Consider the following 19,035-nt stretch of genomic DNA (forward strand, 5'->3'; position numbering starts at 1 on the left):
TTACGAAGAGAAAAACAGTTTTGATTGTCATGACAATCCTGACGCTGTAATTGCACCAGAAATACAGCAGAGTCTGTTCTCTCCCCCTCATTTTCTTCTTTCAGTTGCACGTCTGTAAGATAAGGACCAGCTTTTCCTCCACCCACCAGTTTTTCAAGTTGCATGCAGCAAGGAAGTTACTTCTACTTAAGAACTGAGAGCTATTTTGAGATACCAACCGCTTGTAACTTTCCACTATAGAGCATCTTGCTGCCTATTATGTCCAATTACCCAGAGTTGCAGAAAACAAGTGGCAGCAGAGTTAAGTCTTGCCTTACTGTAAATACATTCTAGTATTTCAGAAGGCAGGATCTACAACCGAGCTCAAACCAAGTCTCCTATTTCCAGATGGATGCAGCCGCCCCCACGCAGTGCTCTTTCATCTTCAGCACATTGCTATTAAAGGACTCCGAAACGCTTGTTTAAAAATGGTTCTTACGAGTTGCTGTGCCAACCAAAAATGGACAGCTAGAATGAAGCAGGCAGCAGCATCACACAGTTTGTAGTCCAAACACATGCATATCTTCAGATCCAATGAAAAACTGAAATCCCCTGAAGTCTCCCCTAAAAACAGTGTAGGAGCTGCCCACTGAAAATACCATTTTAGGCAATGTGATAACACAAGCCAATCAAGGGTTTAGAAAGAACGCGGTGTGCTTTATTGCTGCATAAAATGAGATATAATTTGGTACACATATTGTCTGCATATCCCAAATTGGTCATTAGGAGTCCAATTTCACCAGATTAAGAGTAGGTTCAATTACAGTGAATTCACCCAAAACCTGATGCATTCCAAACACACACATCCCTCCAAAACCCACCCATGTGATGCCTAAATATTTTGAAGATAAAATTTATCTTGTTTGTTGGGATTTTAGAACAGCAGGAAATCTGCTCCTCTCATTACATTCAGAAAGAACAGAGACCTATTACAAGAGACTGCATTACCAGGTGACAGGAGCAGCACAGGAAGTACCAGCTACTTCAGCAGAACGCTCAAAGCTCAGTTTCAATTCTAACCCCAGGTGTTCCCACAGTCAACAAATCCCATCAAGTGAGAGCCTGTTTCCCCCAAACACTTTCCTATGTACATCAGGAATAGAAACAAATCTGAAAAGCTGCTTGAGGCAGAACCAAAACGTAGCTAAATGTGTTTTCCATCAGTTGGTTTAGCAAGAGCTGCTTCCCCCAGCCCCGTGCTTGTGTCCACCCTCACACCAGTGTATCCTGTTGTGCTGCTTGCAAGGAAACGACAGATCAGTCCCGTATCTTCCATTGATCCAGAATAATAAAAGCCTCTAAAAAGCCATGTATTTGGCTCTGTCAGAGTTCTGAATGCCACACAACACAGCTCTGTTTATAGCTGTGGCTAATGAAGTGACACTACACGGGAGCACTGCAGGGGAAAGCACATCCCTGAAGGTATAAAATCCTGCAAACAGCACAGTGTGGCAATTAATTCACAGGTCAAGTGTTGATGGGGCACCCAACTCCCTGGCCACCTGGAAATGAGGTACCTGGAATAAGATCCTCCAAAAGACACACAGAAATGATAAACAGCTTTGGAAAAGATGGCTGAGCAGGAAAAAAAAATCAGAATTTAATCACTGGCTGAACTGTAGATTCTCACCAACGGCAGCTACTTACAGCTCAAAACATTTAATTCAAAAGACTGAGGGCATTGTGAGTGAGAATCGATACTGACCAAGTGCAGTCTTGTTAGCTGAGGCTGAGAAGTCAATTAACCTGCAGTGATTGAAATAATTTGGACAAGCAAAAGCCCTGGAAGAAAAGCCATGTAACCACTGCCCTCACCAGCTTTCTTCTGCTGAGCAGCCATGCTGAACAGCAGCGCTGCTGCTTCCCTCTGTGCCAGGCTGCAGGCTGGTAGTGACACCCAGATGGCAGGGACACACACTGCTTCTGGAGGGTCGGTTACAAGGAAGGACTGTGACTCCAGAGTCCTGATCCTGCTGGATCACATTGCTCTATACTCTGCATCTGTAACAATAAAGTATTTTAATCACCAGCTTATCAGCGCTGGCAAGCCTGAGACACCCTTATTCTGGCAGGTGGACCATGTCCAAGGACTCAACATCAGTATTAGAACCTGTTCTTTATCTCCACAAGTATGGCAAGATGCATTTTAGTAAAAATCTGAACCCTGCAAGCCACTTGCACAAGCTTTTCCAGACACTGGTCCATGAGAACATGGCTCATACGAGCTTTATTGCCTTCTTGGACGATTTAACATGGCTACTGCTGCAGCAAAAACTCTTACCAGGAGGTAGTGGGGGAATTAAAAAAAAAAAAAAAAAAAAAAAAAAAAAAAAAAAAAAAAAAAAAAAAATCAGTCTAAGACATAAACTAGCAACAGGTAGGATTAAAAGATAAACAGGGAAGATTCTTACTTCAGATTGCCCATGACAGATCACTCAAACTACTGAAAAATAAAACCCTCAATCTAACACAGGTAAAGAAATTAATCCAGCCAGAGTCAGCTCTCTATACCCAAGTGAAACACCCATTTCAGCTCTCCAATGTCAGCAGCAACTCACAGCTACGGGCAGCATTAGACACCTCTTCAGTAAACATTTACTCCCTGTGTGGTTATCACAAAAGGCTGAAAAAGTGACCACACTGTTGCTACAAAGTAGATCTGAGAAGTTAAATATTTACAGAGGAGTGTCATTATTTCAGCATCTTAATTTACTCAGAAGACTGCAGTAAGGTTCTTCAAATACAACACAGAGAACTTCAAAGACTTTTTCTCTGGTTGGTTTTCATAGCAATGAAATAAGTAATTGCCACTCCCAAACCCACATGGGTTTTGCTTTCAAGTTTTGCCCCCTACATTTGATTTAGATGGGAGTTTACTAAAGCAGCAGTAATTTTAAACTAGAGATTTGACTTTGTTAGGAAGATACAGACTATTTAGAGCTGCGGGTATAAGTTGAAATGTTCTTCATTTAAGTTTATTTCAAGAACATAAAACATATTCAATCTGTAGATGGGTAACTGACTGAAAAAACACTCCTTCAATCCTGTAAGAAAACATCTTTTTTCCTCTTGAAAACTTTCACAGATAAAGAATTTACATCAGGAATAAGGTTTACACCTCAGAAGCCAAGAAAAAAGGCTGCATGCTACAGAGATAATTTGGAAGCCAGTTAAAAAATTTATGTTTACAACCCTGGACTGGTTGAAGCAGTGATGCAGCCTGGACACGCACAGGATACATTTCTGATACTAGCCACTGTCTTGTGCCTGCCCAGAAAAATGTTTTCCAGAAAGTCTGAAAGAGAACTAATGACAGATAGAGGTGAAGACCTGATCCTTCACCTTTACTGCTGGCATCCAAAGTGTTACTTTAAAAATATGTAAGAACACTCTCCTTCAGCAGCAGTGTGAGCTGTGCTACCCAGAACAGTAACTAAATTCTCATTTGACTTCAAGCACCTACTTCAAGTTTTGACAGACAGGCTGATCACTTGATTGCAGGTGATGACAGAATCCTCTGCCACATCTAAATGAAAGCTACTGCACGAATCTTCAGCTTCCCTGCAGTGCTGTGTAGTTGTTTTGCAACACTGCAAGACTTCCCCAGGGTAGCTGTAACTATCGTCACCAATGTCAACGTGCAGGCCTGAGAAATAATACAAGAAATTCAGTGTATTTGTAATCAAATTCCATATGCTGAATCCCTTTATTAGAAAACAAAAGAGAAATTAGACATCTATATTCAGATAACTTAACACCACATGCCAAAACATGCAAAAACTGGCTTTAGAATCCATGCTTAAGTAAACCCTGGCAATAAGCACGTAGCTCCTAAATTAGCCAAGATTAACATTTGATACAAATATGTCAGCTATCATAAAATTACATACCAGAAAGAATAAAAATAGCCTCTTACAACACAGCTCTTGTTCTGTCCAAACAAAAGAGTACCAAATCTGTCTTAAAACGAGGAACATGTTGTGTCTGGCATTAAGAGACTGATAGATGCCACAGCTCACGGGCCGGGGGAAGCAGCAGCTCCATCAGCTGAGAACTGAAAGGGCTGCGGTGGTGCTGGGCTGCCAACACCACCCTCAGTGAATGCATCAGATTCCTGCACACACTGCAACATGTGGGACTGCAGCTCAGACCTGCAGCCACAAAGCACAACAAAGTCTGGACATGGTTTATCCAGGAAAAACGGGGCTGCTCCTCCCTGGAGATCACTGAGGCTGCCAAGAGCTCGGCCAGCTGAGCACGGATCACTTCACTGGTGTAACTGGGAAAAGCAACCACAGAGCGAGCGTTATTTCTGCAGAGCTGATAGAAATCCCGATCCTGAGATTTTTCTCACACAAGTATTTCTGACAGTGTTCTACATCACAAATATTTTCATCGTTACTCATGTCCAGAAGATACTGCAGTGCTGCAAAACATCCCCAGAGCAGATCCAAGAACTCAGCTCTGAACTTCAGTTGAGAGAATGCATCAATTCAGGCTCCCTGAGGGTTACCAGGCTTTGTGTCTTCTCCAGTGGGAACCCTCACAAGGCAATGATTAAAATCAGCATCAAGTTATGTCTGAATAATTAAATGTCAATTTTGGAACTTGAGGCCAGGAACGTCCCAGAGCTGGGGAAATTGTAACCGAGCATTTAACAGGTTTCATTCAAGTTGTTTTTTCTTTTCCCTCTCTCACACACGCAATTACAAAAATGAAGGAACTTAATGCTGATAGTTTAACAGTGAAGCACAATTTTCTCTGTGACCAGGAAAGGTTTGATCTTCCATTTTTATAGTCTGGCCATTACTGGTTGAAGCTTTTTGCTGTCAACTTCACATTTATTGGGATTTTTTCTCTTTATACTTGCACTTCACAACTTCTTACCACACTTCTCTGAGCAGTTTGCAATCATTTAGATAAAAAAGCTTTGTGGGAAGCATGAGACCTTAATTTGTACAGAAATTCTGCAGTTCCACAGACAGAGGATCTGCAGAAGCGTTGCCTATTTAACTACAGAACAGAAACACCAAGGGGAAGAGTATTAATAAAAAAAGAACTAAACAGTGGAAACAGAAATAAAAGCTAAGTCTCCTGAACAACTGCAAAGTCTGACAGAATAGCACTGTACTCCAAATAGCACTGTACTCTACTACATAGAAAGAAGCTCAGTGTTACAACAAGATCCAATATTTTTAATATTTCTACAGTATTTTGGCTGCAACTGTACATGTATTCTGAGTTCTTTTATCTACAAAAACATCCAGAATGTTAAGAGCAGTTATGTGATTACTGAACAGAATAAAACCATCTTTCTTATCCCAGAAACCTTCTTACTTTATCTGTGATCTGAAGGAAGCCACATGATCTGAAGGAAGCCACATTCAACAATTACTTACTCCGCTGTTCTTTAAAAGAGAACTGCAAGATACAGACATTCCTAAATTTGCTTCTTCTCATCAAATGCCACATGTACGGAAGACTTTGGGCAAGATTTCTGTATATTCTGCAACTAATACACCAAACACATTTTCAAGTGTTTAAGTGCATTATTTTTACTAATTTACTTACAGCCATCACTTAGAATTCCACATGACCAATGACCAGTGTCATGCTTAGGGTGCCTTAATGCTTTTAATTGTTTTTAAATTAAGAAGCCTTTAAAATTTGCTCAAACTAAGACTCAAATGCATTTCCCCAGGCAAATCTCCCGTGCTGCAACTACAAGACCTTTGGTGCTAACAAAGTACAGATAGCACAAGTACTGCTGCTTTGAACAATGAGCTAAAAAATGAAATGTTTCTCCCTCCCAGCCTGTCTGTTTACAGAGAGATTAGATACTAAAATGACTTAATGTGATTGTCCCACTCTAGAGCTTCTCAGCTGTTAGCTTTGTGCAGTTAACACAACAGGCCATGATAAAAAGGCTCACCAATGTGACCTCCACTGCTCATTTCTTCCGCTCCTTTCCACAGCTTCCCTGTAAGAGTTTGCACAGGGGGATGGGGCACAGTGCAAAGATCCAGCACAGCCAGGATGGCTTCAAGTTTCAGGGCTGCTTAACAACGACATTTAAGATGAAAAAAATCAGTATCATGGAGTAACTCTTGAGTCTTGAAGTTCCCATTCCAATGAAGAGCTATTTAAATCAAAATTAGACTTTTCTCCTGCCTTGCCAAAAGCACAGTGTTCTCATTCCATGTCACCAGACATCATCCCTAAGCTGTGTGAGAACATCTGTGCTGAGCTGCCCACGAGGCATTCTTAGGTGCTTAAAATACCATAAAAGAACAAGTCACCTCTCCTTCTCACTGTCCATACTGAAATAAAATCCTTTTGCTCGCAGCAGCTCGGTGGGTGATGTGCCATGAACCTCCTAATTGTGCTGGCTGTAACAGACACATCCATGGCGGGGGGGGGGGGGCAGGGAGGGAGGATTTTTAAGCTAGAAATCAGAAACAAGACTGATTAGTTTAAACACAAACTGTTATTTATTGCATGGTTCTACACCCAGTACAGAGATACAAACCGTGCCTCAGGAAAGTTCACAATCCAAGCCAGGATTTGCCCAACACATTCCACAGGGAGATCAGAAGTCCACATTCAAATGGAATTTTGGAAGTTTTGTTAACATTTGGATTAGATATAATATAATCTAAGTGATAGAATCAGAGATTGGCTCGGGTTGGAAGGAACCTTAAAAACATTTTTCAATTCCAACCCCCCTGCCACGGGCAGGGACATCCTCCACTATCCCAGGTCGCTCCAAGCCCCATCCAGCCTGGCCTTGGGACACTTCCAGGGATCCAGGGGCTGCCACAGCTTCTGTGAGCAACCTGTGCCAGGGCTTCCCCACCCTCACAGGCAGGAACTTCTTCCTCATGTGGAAGCTCAACCTGCTCTCAGGCAGTGCAAAGCCATTCCCCCTTGTCCTGTCACTCCATGCCCATGTCCAAAGTCCGTCTCCAGGTCTCTTGTAGGTTCCCCTCAGATTCTCTCCAGTTTATCCATTTCATAAAACAGAATAACAGCACAGAATCAAAGCTCCCTCGACACTAAATGCCTCAGCCTTTAGATACTTTGTAGAGATCCTCAACCACCTTTATATTTACCACCCAGACTCAAACAGCAGAATTCTAGACCTTTCCTCCATGTCAGGCCTCACCTACAATCAATTCCAAACAAGCCCTGTGTACTTTGTGCATTATTAAACCTTCAGAGCTTACTTGTACCACACAACTCTACTCACTGAACTCCCTAAAGGACTCTCCCATTACTTGCCACTTTTCAAAGCATCAGATTTAATTAAAAAAAAAAAAAAAAAAAAAAAGCCACCTTCAAAGCAGAACTTGCATGGGGACCATACCTAAATTAACCATATATTTCTGTCAAATTAACACAATGGTCTCCCCGCTGTTGCTTTAGGTAACTCTGAGAGAAGCCCTTTAGCTCACACTGAGCACTGTCAAACAGATGCTCATCACTCTGGAATAAAAATTATGGATCCATTATTTCAGAATAAAACTTATGCATATGTTACCATAAACCACAGAATAAATTCTGTACAATATGCCAAAAACTGAAGCCAACGTTAAAACATATGGTTTTATCATAGGCTTCAATCTGTAGCTCCTACTTATCCAAGTCAAAGCTCGTTTCTAAGACCAAACTCTCTAAGGACTCCGACAGGTGCAGGTATGCCGCCTCGTAAGGCCGCACCTCCAGGACCAGACACCATAACACCCTACACACACCCTGGAAAAAGCCTTCAGCCTTCTCCACACCGCTCATCCCTGTCCTTGCTGCATCTTCCTGCAGAGGGAACCGTGGGGAAGCGCTCGAGCAGCAAGAGCCGGTCACGTTCCCCTCCCCACACGCGTCACGGGGATGATGAAGGGCGGCGGAGCTGGGCCCTCCCCCGCGGGAAGGCGGCGCGGGCCGGCAGCCCCTACCTGCACCCCGGGTGTGTCTCTGCGGGGCGCTCGGGCCGCCCCGGCGGCTCCGCGCCCTCACGGCGGGCGGTCCCGGCGCCTCCATGGCGGCCGCTCCACTTCCGGGTCCGGCCAAGGCCGCTCCTGCGCCATCGCCGCCGCGAGCGGGGCCGCCGCCAACACCCAGCGACGGGGTCGTACCGCCGGGAAGAGACGCGATGCCGCCTCAGCGGAGCTCAGGACGAGCCTCCCAGCCGCTCCCTCCGCCGATACCGCGGACGCTCCCGCTTCTCCCTCTCCCCACGGCCTAAAATGGGAAAGAGCCGCGCACAAAATGGCGCCTGCGACGCCGCGGCGGCCGCGCCTGCGCGCCGCTCGCGCCGGCTCCGCCCCCACCGCCGCGGTCCCTCCCCCGCCCCGTCCTTCCCCCTCCCTCCCGCCCGTCTCTGCTCGAGCCAATCACATCGCGCCGTTGCCCTTCCGGTCCCCGCCGCCCGCCAATCCCGCGCTCCCGGGGCAGCGCCGCTGCCCAATGGGGGTGCTGTCCGCGGCGGCCCAATGCGCGCGGGGCGTCGGGGCGGCGGCCAATGGGAGCGGCCCCGCTCCCGCCGCTTGTTTATTGGGGCTCGCGCTGCGGCGCGGGGCGGGTCCGCGCGCGCGGGTGGGGGGGGGGAGGGGGGCGGGAGAGAGAGGGGGGGCGGAGCGGGGGCCGCGCTCAGCCGGGGCCGCCGCCGTCTGCGGAGGGGCCCGGGCGGCGCGGGGGCTGCGGAACGAGGAGTTCGCAGGTAGGAAGGGACGCGCGAGGAGGAGGAGGAAGAGAAGGAGGGGGAAGAGAAAGAGGAAGAGGAGGCGGTGGTGGCGGAGTTGCGGCTGCCGCGCCGCCGTCCCGGGGGAGGGGACGCGAAGCGGCTCCGGGAGCTGCGCTTTAAACCCCCCCCTTCCGCCACCCCTCCCCCGCCCTGGGGGAGCGCACGGGCGCGCGCGCCGCCCCCCTCACGGACCGGGACCCCCGGGACCGGGACCCCTCAACTCTGTCCCGGTATCCCCTGGATCGGCCCCCGCTCTCCCTGGGCCGGGGGGCCGCGGCGCTGCCCCGAGGGGCGAGAGGCGCAAGTCCGGGAGGAGGAAGGGGGCCCAGCGGGGCCGCGGAAAGTTGAGAGGGGGCCGGGGCGGGTGGGGGGCGGCGGCCCCTGAGCCCCGCGGAGCAAATGGCGACGTGACACACACCGAGCCTGGGGCCGCCCGGCGGGAAGCGGCGGCCGCGCTCCCTCGGCGCGGCCGGGACGGGCGGCGGCTCCTTCCCTCCGTCCCTCCCTCCGCCTTCCCCGGGCTCCCCCCGCCGCCCCTCGCGGGGAGCCCCGCGCTCAGCCCTCAGCCTCCGCCGCTCTTGTTTTGCAGTGTTTCCCTTGCGAGGAGAAGTCCTGGAGCTGGAATCGCTCGCGTAACCCTTAAGGATGAAGGTAGGCGGCTCCGGCGGGAGCGGGGATCGCCGCCCCGTTCGCCCGCCGCTCCGGAGATTTCATTTTTAATCGCGTTCCGTCTGGGCACGGCAGCTGTGGGAGAACGCGGGGTTCGGTGCGTGCTGTGAGTGCTGTTCCTCCTCTCCGGCGTGGTGCAGGTGATTTAAAGCTCTCACCGCCGTGTAGGAGCGCTCGGAACATCCTCATCGCCTCTGAGTTGTTGTTGTTGTCCTTCGGGCTCCCGTCTTTAAACGCTTCCTGTATCAGCAGCTGCTATGGCAAGTTTGCAGAGCCACTGCTTTTGTCCCGCCTTTGCTGTTGCCGGTTTGCTCGGTACAAAGGCTCAACAATTGCAGTATAATTTACAAAACTTTTCCTTTTCCCTTCTGAGTTGAATGAAATATCAAGTTAAAAAAACCCCCAACATACGTATCCTATTTTATTTTCGGTTCTGCACCCATTTCCTGTCTTTTCAGTGTGGTAATTTTGTCCCTGTTTATCAGTTGCAATGAGCACAGTAAAGTGAAATGTTGAGTATTAAAGTCCATGTTAAGGAAAACGTGATGAATATTTCTCTTTAAAAATGCACAGGCAATTAAGTTTTGATAAAGGCTTTCCAGGAAAGAAAAATACTTGTTAATAGCTGTTTGAAAGATTGCAACAGATTTCTCTAGAGGTCTCCTTTTAGTCACCAGGAAAGAAATCCTATATATAGAATTTTATAGACTTAATTGTAAGCATTGGGATGACACCAATCTCAAACGTTTTAAATAATCTGTGCCAGTGGATTGCTTATAGCTGAAAAAATACAACTGTTACATTGCCTTTTTGCAGTTGAAATGTTTTCCTTTTGTCTAGGAGCTACTGGAATTAATAGTCACTCCTTTATTTTGTTGCCCTTTTTATAAGAAGATGTCCCAAGTATCAATGAATACCTTAAAAAACATTTCTGGGAGAGGCTGTCAATGAATTGACATTGGAGGGGTGTGTCAACATCAGTGACAAGCCAAAACTTCCTGTAACTTGTTGGCTTTTTTTTTTTTTCCCTTTTGAAGAGCTCTGTGATGGCAATCTCAAGGACAGACACTGTTTATCAATTAAGTCAACAGGTTTAAAAGTCTAGGTGCAGAAATGGAATACCTAACGATGCAGCTGTAACTCTAAAGAAGAGCTGAAGTTTGTTTTTGTGTTTTTGTTTCCCTCCAGGCAGCAGATGAGCCTGCCTACCTGACAGTGGGGACTGATGTCAGTGCCAAGTACCGTGGTGCCTTCTGCGAGGCAAAGATTAAGACGGTGAAAAGGCTTGTGAAAGTCAAGGTGAGTGTGCTGAGGCTGCTGCTGATTTTGGTAAAGCATTGTGCTGAAATGGCTGTCACAGGGCATCCTACTCCTGAAGATTAGGAAACGTTCATCACTTCACTGTATGAATTTTGAACACTTAAATGTGGGGGGGTTTTCATATTTTGTTGTTTGTTTTGGGACATGTTTTCTTTTTTCTTTATTTTGGGGGGAAATGTTGTTTTTATATTCTATCTTTTAGTGAACTTTCTTACTCCTTCTTTCCTGACTGCATTTGTCTTGTGTTTTCAAATGCATCAGTTTCCCAGCAATAAGTTTTGATGGCACAAACACAGGATTACGGCTTTACATGAATAATAAGGAATAAGAGCAACCTCTTCAGAAGCAAAAGTTTCATTTCATACCAACTGGCATTCCCACTTTTATAAATTGGAACTGAAAAGGCAATGCAAAAATTAGTCAACCGCAAGGGAGCTGGCAGTAATTTGTTTCTTAGGCCAGGTTTTAGCAATGCCCAGGGTAATAAGTTTTGGTCATCTTGATGCAGCATGCCCTGACTGAATTTCTGTGCATGGATAGTATTGGCACATAGTAGTCATTCAGATTTACAGGGCTTTTGCCAAAACAACCAAAAGACAAAGTTGTCATTTTGGTGTTGTAATACCATTGTAAATGTCGCTGTGCGAGAGTAAGAATAAAACGTTGTTAAATGCAAGCTAAAATGGAAAGTAAATATAGAAGTTGTTGTTCTTCTTTGTCTTGTCAAAGTCTTCCCACTTCCTACTTCAGTATCTGCTGTCCAAGATAGTAAATAAGGCATTAGTGACCCAAAATCCCCAACAAATTGAGGTGAAATCTGCTTTTTGTAACTATACATCTAAGCTTTTGTGTGCTTTAATGCTCAGATCAAGTAGAACCAGCCATCAGCCTCTTCAGTATCGATTATATCTTAGATGATATAGATCATATCCCTTTATCAGAGTGCTTTTCATCAATAGAAAAAAATGTAATTCAGATACTGGAGGCCTTTGTCTGTTCTTAATGAGTACTTAGGGAAACTTGTGGTGTTCTTTGAGATCTTGGTGTTAATGAGAAGCTCAGTAGGAAGCAGTGTGCAGGTCTGACAAGCTTGATTTTGTCTGCATCTTTGGTCTGGTAGAGTATTTAGCCTGTTAATAGGTAGGAGTTTCTTTCTCTCATTAGAATCAGATGCTCTCTTACTGCACGATAAGATTTGGAATTACGTGGAGGCTGCTGTGACTTGGTGGAAATTCCTGTCGCTGGCTCTCAATTATATAACAACAATAGAAGTTTTAACAAGCTAAGCCTGATACTGTAATTAAGAGTGTGTAGGCACACCCTGGCACGCTTGCCAAGAGTGCAAAAAGTCCAAAATGTCCGGTAGCCTTTTTCCTGAGCAGCAGGACAACCTGTATTCATCCCTCTGCAATTTTTATTTTAAATTTTATGTCAGCATAAAGTGCATTTTTAACCTGCGTTTGTGTTAATACCGATGCTGTGCTCGCATGCCACTGGTGCTGTGTTATAAATACAGCTACAGTGTAGTCTGTGCTTGGAGGATAATTGGGGGAGCCAGAAAACTGGTCATCATTATCAAAGCAAGCTCCTGGAACTTTTGGTTCCTGAAAACAAATAGAAATTCTGGAGTTTTTAAAAATTAACTACATGGGCTGATGTTCACTCTTTTTCCTCTCTGTTCCCTTCTAGATTGTAGGATTTTAAAGGGCGAAGCAAAGTTCACTTATACTGTAACTCATTGTTATTTTCATCACATTGGTGGTGTTCCACATCTTTGCCATAAAAACTTGCTCAAGACAGCAGAAATGCTGTTATCGTGGCCAGTTTGGTGATTTTTTGATACATTTTTAATAAAGAGAGGCTTTTATTTTGGCTGTTGTTTAGTATTTAAAGTGTTGTCAGTGAAATGCTACAGTGGAATTAGAGAGTTTTCACTAATTTTCTCATCTGGAATCCCAGTTCCAGGTTTGCCCTGGATTGTGTCAAATTCTAAACTCACCTAAAAATGTATTTGCTTTGGAATGACTGGTGTTTGATTTGCCCTGTTCTTTAATCGTGTTTCTTATTAAAAATTAAATGTAATACTTGGGGCTTCCTGTCAGTAAAACTGGCCATGCCAAGTGTTTTCTGTTGAGTAACATTTGAGTCTTAATTGATAAATCTTAATGTGGATAATAAGATGTTTATATATATGTATACACACATTTTCTTTGGTGTTTTTTGTGAGCTATTAAGAAATCATGTATTAAAAAGTTCATTAATATCTTTCAGGTGGTCTTGAAGGGGGATAACTCAACTCAGTTAGTGCAAGATGACCAAGTCAAAGGACCTCTAAGAGTATGTATATTGTATGCTTTCCTTTGGTAAAATCACATACATTTCTACAACTCTTAAATTTTGATGTTGTTTAGGTGTGCACCTGTTCTTCAGGATTGAAATCAACAGGAGGAGGCTCATCACTTTAGATGAGATGGGTTCTGAGGAGTTAGTCTTAATTTTTGTAGCTGTTTTTGCTTCTCTGTGTAGTGTACTTGATACACAGTTTTGCCTGCTCAGGGATTTTTGTTTCTTCTCATAAAATGCAAAATTTCTTATAAATAATGAAATGTTCAAACTTCTCAGAAGTAATTAACAACTTGAGTGCCAAGCCATGTTCAAGCCCATTAGAGAAGAGTAAATACAATTATTCAGTGTTTTAGAATAGCTAATGTATTTTATAAAAAAAGGTGTCTGTTTGTATTTTCATTCTGGGTAACAGTTGTGTGGTAAAATGCAGAGCTGTGTTACAAACACTGAATACAAATAGAGTTTTCCAGAGAAGGTGATCTTGCTTTTATTTGTCTTTTCTGTGTTGCTCCTGCAGGAACACCAAGTCTGCTACTGAAATTCTGACCTAGCTGACAGTAGAACTGTGTTTAAAGTATAAGAAATGGTAGTAATTGAATGATTATCACTAATGAATTAATGACTTTGGATATTTGTTTTTCTGTTGGCTTTCTGTTTCTTGAGATGCTGAAGTCATTCTGAATTTAGATGTTCTGAGTTTCTCAGTGCTTTAGGTCAGCCTTCCTGCTGAAGGACCTTTGTTCTTACCTCCACAGTAACTAAACTTGCAAAGCAGCATTTAGCTAAACTGCGTCTTAAAAAGTAAATCTGGGTCACTGGAAGGATCAATGTGTTTTTCTCAATTTTCTGAGTGTGGGCTTCCAGGTAACCTTGAGCTGCTCCTTGTTGCAGGTTGGAGCAATGGTTGAAACCAAAATGCCCGATGGATCTTTTCAGGAAGCAGTTATCAGCAAGCTGACAGATGCCAGTTGGTACACTGTAGGTGAGTGGCCATGTTGCATTTATGGGCTGTAATCTTTGGGCAATGTATTTCAAATTATAGGTCACAATGTCAGTAATTACATCTTGTGTTGCGTGATCTGAGGTAGTTTTTGGAGGAGACTTTTTTTTTTAAAGTCATCCACATCTTGGTTCCTTTTCCATTTCAAGTAGGATAATAATTAGTTGATGTTCAGGGAGGCTTCTGCACAGGTAATTGCAGGGCTGAATAATCAAGTTTTATTTGACATAATGTACCTGTAATGATAGCGGTTGTGCTCACTGAAATTCAGAATAATTTTTGCAGATTTTAAGACATAAACCTTGTAAAATCATTCTTCCAGCTGAAAACCTGAGGCATAAAATGAATGACTGAAATACATGAGCCTTCTTGCACTGTATGCGAGCTTGTACACAAGGAAAGCATGGATAGTATCAACAGACAGAATCTGTTTCTTTTTAGGAGAAGAATCAACATACCACACAGTAGAAAGAAAAGAGGAGACATTCATTTATAATGTGCATAGCTGTTTCCTTTAATAAAATTTTCAAATAATGATCTAAAGTGAAATAGAAAACTACATTTCTGCTCATGTTGGAGGCTCATGTGGTGTTCAATTATTGAAATAGAAAGTTCAGAATGCAGGGTCAGCGAAATGTCAGTGCTCAGCAAGAATTCATTGTAAGACAGATTTCCTTATTTTCAATAATTCTGATCTCCAGGTTTTTCTGAAACAGCTTTAAGAACAGAATGACAAAACTCAGCAACATTCAAGTAATCATAGATAAGCAAATATAAAAGGACAGTATTTGAATCAGGGAGCTTTGCAGGCACCCATCCTTTTTTGTGAACAACTTTCTTAGAGCAGTGAAGCCTTCTATTCCCTAGTAGTTGCCTAGAAGGAACATGCTCCTGTTAATTGTCCTGTACATGCTACTCTTGGGCATTGCTTTGGAGATTAGTACTTGTAAATTTAACCTCTGTGTTTCTCATTAGCTACCTTGGGTACCAAATATATTCAGCTTTACTTCATATTCTTCCATGCTCTCTTGAGGAGCCCTCTGTCCCATGAACTCTTAATCATTTTGGTTCATTAAGCCCTTTTTAAGATTTAAATGAGCTATTTTCAGTAATTCAGCGTTTCCTTTGCAGTAGGTGAGGTTATGTTGTGTTTGGTGGGATCAGGATAAAGCTCTGCAGATAATTTGGAAGGATTTATCGCTTTATGATTGTTAGTGAGTGCTTTAAGCTGGTTGACAAAGCTCACTGTTCTTTGCCTTTTTCTTCAGGATTATAACATTGCTGTAAAACAGTAGTGGATGGCAGGTCAGGGAGGAAAGGCAGGATTATTTTGGAGTGCAGAAGATTTTAAATCTACTTAGTTTAGTACTATGATGTGACATACTTGAGAAAGAACTGGGCCTTTAATTTCTCTTCCTAGATTTTCAGAGGTTCACCATTCTGTTACAGAAGTGAAAAGAACACAGTCTTGCACTGACAATTCTATGAGTTAGCATTTTAATTGTAGAACTCCTAACTTATTTCAGTTTTCAAGTAGCACTTTCAGCCTAATTCTGTTTTGAATCTGGGCCAGAAGACATTTGTCTTCTTACATTTGATATGTGAACTTTAAATCCCTTGTTCAGGGGATGAGTTTTGTCCATGTTTTCTTTCTTTTTTTATTTTCTTTTCCCATTTTTTTTAACAGTGCATTTCTGCCAAAAAAAATCTTTACTTGATGAGCATGAAATTTGAACAGTGAATAAATGCTCTGCCCTGTATTAATGGATTGTTGTTTATATTTAACAACTTGTTGAACTCTCCCCAATTATGTAAGAGAGAAATCATGCATGCCATGATTTTTACTTCATACATTTATTAAAGTGCCGTTCCTCAGAAACTTGAACCAATGACTTAATTAACTACTGTAATTTTCTTTCCCCAAATAATATTTTTTGACAGGCAGAATGGAGAAAATAAAATATATTTTCCACATGCAAATGTGTTAAGACTGCTAGGATTTTGTAAAAATTTGGAGCTCAGGGGAGATTTAAGTAATCTTACGGTAAATGAACATGCAGAGCTGTTATGTGGTGCTTTAACTCTGAAAATGTAATTGTTGGCTTTAGATCTTAGGATGTTTTTGCTAGGTCAGTGTGGTGGGTTGCTTGTTGGAGTAGAAAGTGCAGGTAACACGAGAGTAAGCAGATCATCAAGTTTGCATCGTGGTTGTTCTGCAGTTTAAATTGGAAAAGTGTTCTAGATTGGGTACAGGAATATTGGCATGTGAAAAATAATAATGTTTTGCCTGCTGCTACCGTTGTGTCTTTGCAGCAAGTTTTGGATAGATATGAGGTGCATATTAATGTTGCTGGTGAAGCAAACAGATGAATTGGTTTCTCTTTACTAGCTGGTGAGTGTGCTGCTCCACAGCCCTCCTGACTGATGCAGTCACAGCTGAAGAGTGAGTGGGAAGTGGATTAACCAGACTCCAGGTTTACAGGATGCCTTCCTGAACATTTTGAGATGGAAAGAAAAGCTTGTATTTCAGTAGTTTGTGCATTTCCCTTACTATTTATTCTCTGTGTTACCTAACATTTCCTTCCCAGTCATCTAAAAGCAAACTGATTTCTGGCTAGTGAATCCAGTAATATATTCGGGCAAACATTTTCAGGGGATTAAGTACAGATGTGTAGGAAATGCACCAAAACAAGCTGCCTGCGTGTCTAGCCAGAAGTGATGATGTTCACTTCTGCATCTCAGGTTCCCTGTTTCATGTAGGGATGTAAAGGAGAAAAGTCACCTGGAACAACTTTGCTTTGATCAATGAGTTGAACCAGTGGAAGTGCTGAGCTTGCTGTAATAGGCTGCTTTGCCACCACTTTAATGCAAGAGTCACAGTGATGATCAGTTTGTGTATTTGAACAGTGTCTCCTGTCTATTAATGGTGTTCATGTACCCAGATTAAACAAGGCTTTATTTTCATTGTAGTTTGAACAGAATCACTTTTTGACCTCTTTTTATGTGATAATGATGATAATATAGCCATGTAGTCTTATTGAACTTTTCAGCTGCGATTTGGGAATATTTCTGAAATCACCTTTGAAATTCAGCTTTGCAGTATAAGCAGGTGAAGAAGCAAAAGCTGTTTGGAGTGGAAGTTTAGAAGCGTCTGGGAAATGTCACTGAACAAGGCACTCCTCAAATCCAAAGTGATGTGGCACTAATAGGGGTTTAAGTTCTTTGGTTAACAAATGGCTCGGTTGGACCTGATGATTTTACTAAGTGATTCAATGATTTGATGATGTTTGTCTTTAGAATGCTGTTATCTAAGCTGAACTTCTTTAATTTACAAATTACAAAGTGCTGCATTGATGCTTTTGAAGTGCCACATATATTGTTAGGTGATAATTGCATAGAATTAAAATGGTCTGTCAGATCTGCTTCAGCTGAACAAGGTTTGAATTACAGTTTACTGAGTTTGCCATCCACCTGATTCTCTGTTAACTCGTAAAAAGCTTCAGGTAAATACTAAAATAGTGTCTGAAATGACTGACAAACAAAGGAACCACAACCCAGACCACACCTTACAAAGTGCATAGTTGTATTTTCCTTCTCTCAACACTCTGCCTGGAGTCTTACAAGCATTACCAGAATTTCAGAAAACACAAATCCTTATGTAGATGTTCTTTGAAGAAGAAAATTAGTATTGCTTCTGGACAGAATTAGAAGTGATGTAATATATATGAAAGTGAGAAACAGGATTTCATTGGAGCAAGCATCCAGGAGTTGCTGTTAGAGTGGCCTGGTTTATATTGCCCCATGTCATCTCTCCTTTGACAAAACTCAGGTCAGTAATCTGTGTGCACTTTTGTCTCTTTTTATTATGTAATATAATAATTTCTACAACTTTAAACAAGGTTAAACAAAAACAGATCAAATACATCGAGTCTTGTATTTTACTAGGTAGAATAATGGAAAAGTGTTTCTAAAGAAAGAAGTAAAAAACATGTATTAACTTTCAGTAAATTTCCTCTGAAACGAGTAGGAAGTAGGAGAGGGTAACTGTGAAAGGTCTTTGCAGTTTGTAGCAGACCTTGCTGTCAGTTATTAGGATTTTGTGTACTGTCTAGAGTGAAAGGGAATGTGATTCCTTACTTTTTGAGACTTATGCCTTTCAGACACTTCTGAGACACCTCAGTGAGCCCCACAGCTCTGCTGATGGCTTCTTCCTCTCATGTAATCATGGTGACAGTTTCCAGGAAGTGCTGAGTGTGTGCTGAGAGGAGTTAGAGACCTGGCTGCTTGTTCTGGGAATGAAGTGCAGTCTCAGCCACCAACTGCATCACTTCACGTTACTGTGGTGAGGTCACGGAAATTAAAGATACTGAGGATTTGGTTTTAGTCATCTTGCATGTTCCATGGATTTTGAAATTTCCAGTTCATAATGTTGAGGATATTTATCAGCAAATGAACCAACATTGAAGTGCTGGGAATTCAGAAGCAGAGTTGCTAACAGGAGATATTTCTAGTCATATTTTCCTATTTTTAAAAGAAGTTTTCTTCTGATGGTTTGTGGAGATAGTTATGCTGAGAGGAAAAATAGGCTTGGCCCTACAGCTTTAAGCCCTTATTCCAAGGGTGATGGGAGCTCTCAGTGCCCCCACAGCCAGCTGAGTCCGTCCATGCCAGGGAGCTGTTGGTTTGTCCTGTGCTGTGTGCCAGGCACTGGCCATGTCTGCAGGGCTGGTTTGACCAGTTCCCAGCGTCCTGTTGAGCTCCACGTGGCAGAAGCATCATCTCTGGGCTGTGCATGTGTCATCCAGGAATCCAAAACCACTGGTGTTTGCCTCCACTTGGCTGCTATTCTCTACCACCATGAACCACCATACATTTGTTCTTTTGCTCTTTAAAATTTGCACGTGTGGATTTTGAGGAACCT

The 19,035-nt window shown here is 43.1% G+C and overlaps 1 protein-coding gene and 1 long non-coding RNA gene across 3 annotated transcripts in view; one reads left to right on the forward strand and one right to left on the reverse strand.

Moving 5' to 3' along the window:
• Positions 1 to 675: 675 nt before the first annotated feature.
• LOC120754798 (uncharacterized) lies at positions 676 to 3,785 on the reverse strand. The gene is made up of 2 exons (XR_005701569.2): positions 3,503 to 3,785; positions 676 to 2,040 (listed from the first exon to the last, which is right to left on the reverse strand). It is a non-coding gene; the product is annotated as an uncharacterized LOC120754798 (long non-coding RNA).
• Positions 3,786 to 8,672: 4,887 nt separating this feature from the next.
• Positions 8,673 to 19,035, forward strand: part of ARID4A (AT-rich interaction domain 4A) — a 46,419-nt gene continuing 36,056 nt past the window's right edge. For both annotated transcript variants that reach the window (XM_040067211.2, XM_040067212.2), the window contains exons 1-5: positions 8,673 to 8,755; positions 9,369 to 9,430; positions 10,637 to 10,747; positions 13,040 to 13,105; positions 14,006 to 14,096. In XM_040067211.2, coding sequence (XP_039923145.1) covers positions 9,425 to 9,430; positions 10,637 to 10,747; positions 13,040 to 13,105; positions 14,006 to 14,096 — 274 coding nt within the window. In that variant the 5' untranslated portion in view covers positions 8,673 to 8,755; positions 9,369 to 9,424. The remainder of the gene's footprint in view (positions 8,756 to 9,368; positions 9,431 to 10,636; positions 10,748 to 13,039; positions 13,106 to 14,005; positions 14,097 to 19,035) is intronic.

Source organism: Hirundo rustica, chromosome 6, assembly GCF_015227805.2.
Source record: "Hirundo rustica isolate bHirRus1 chromosome 6, bHirRus1.pri.v3, whole genome shotgun sequence".
In the NCBI taxonomy this organism is placed as follows: domain Eukaryota; kingdom Metazoa; phylum Chordata; class Aves; order Passeriformes; family Hirundinidae; genus Hirundo; species Hirundo rustica.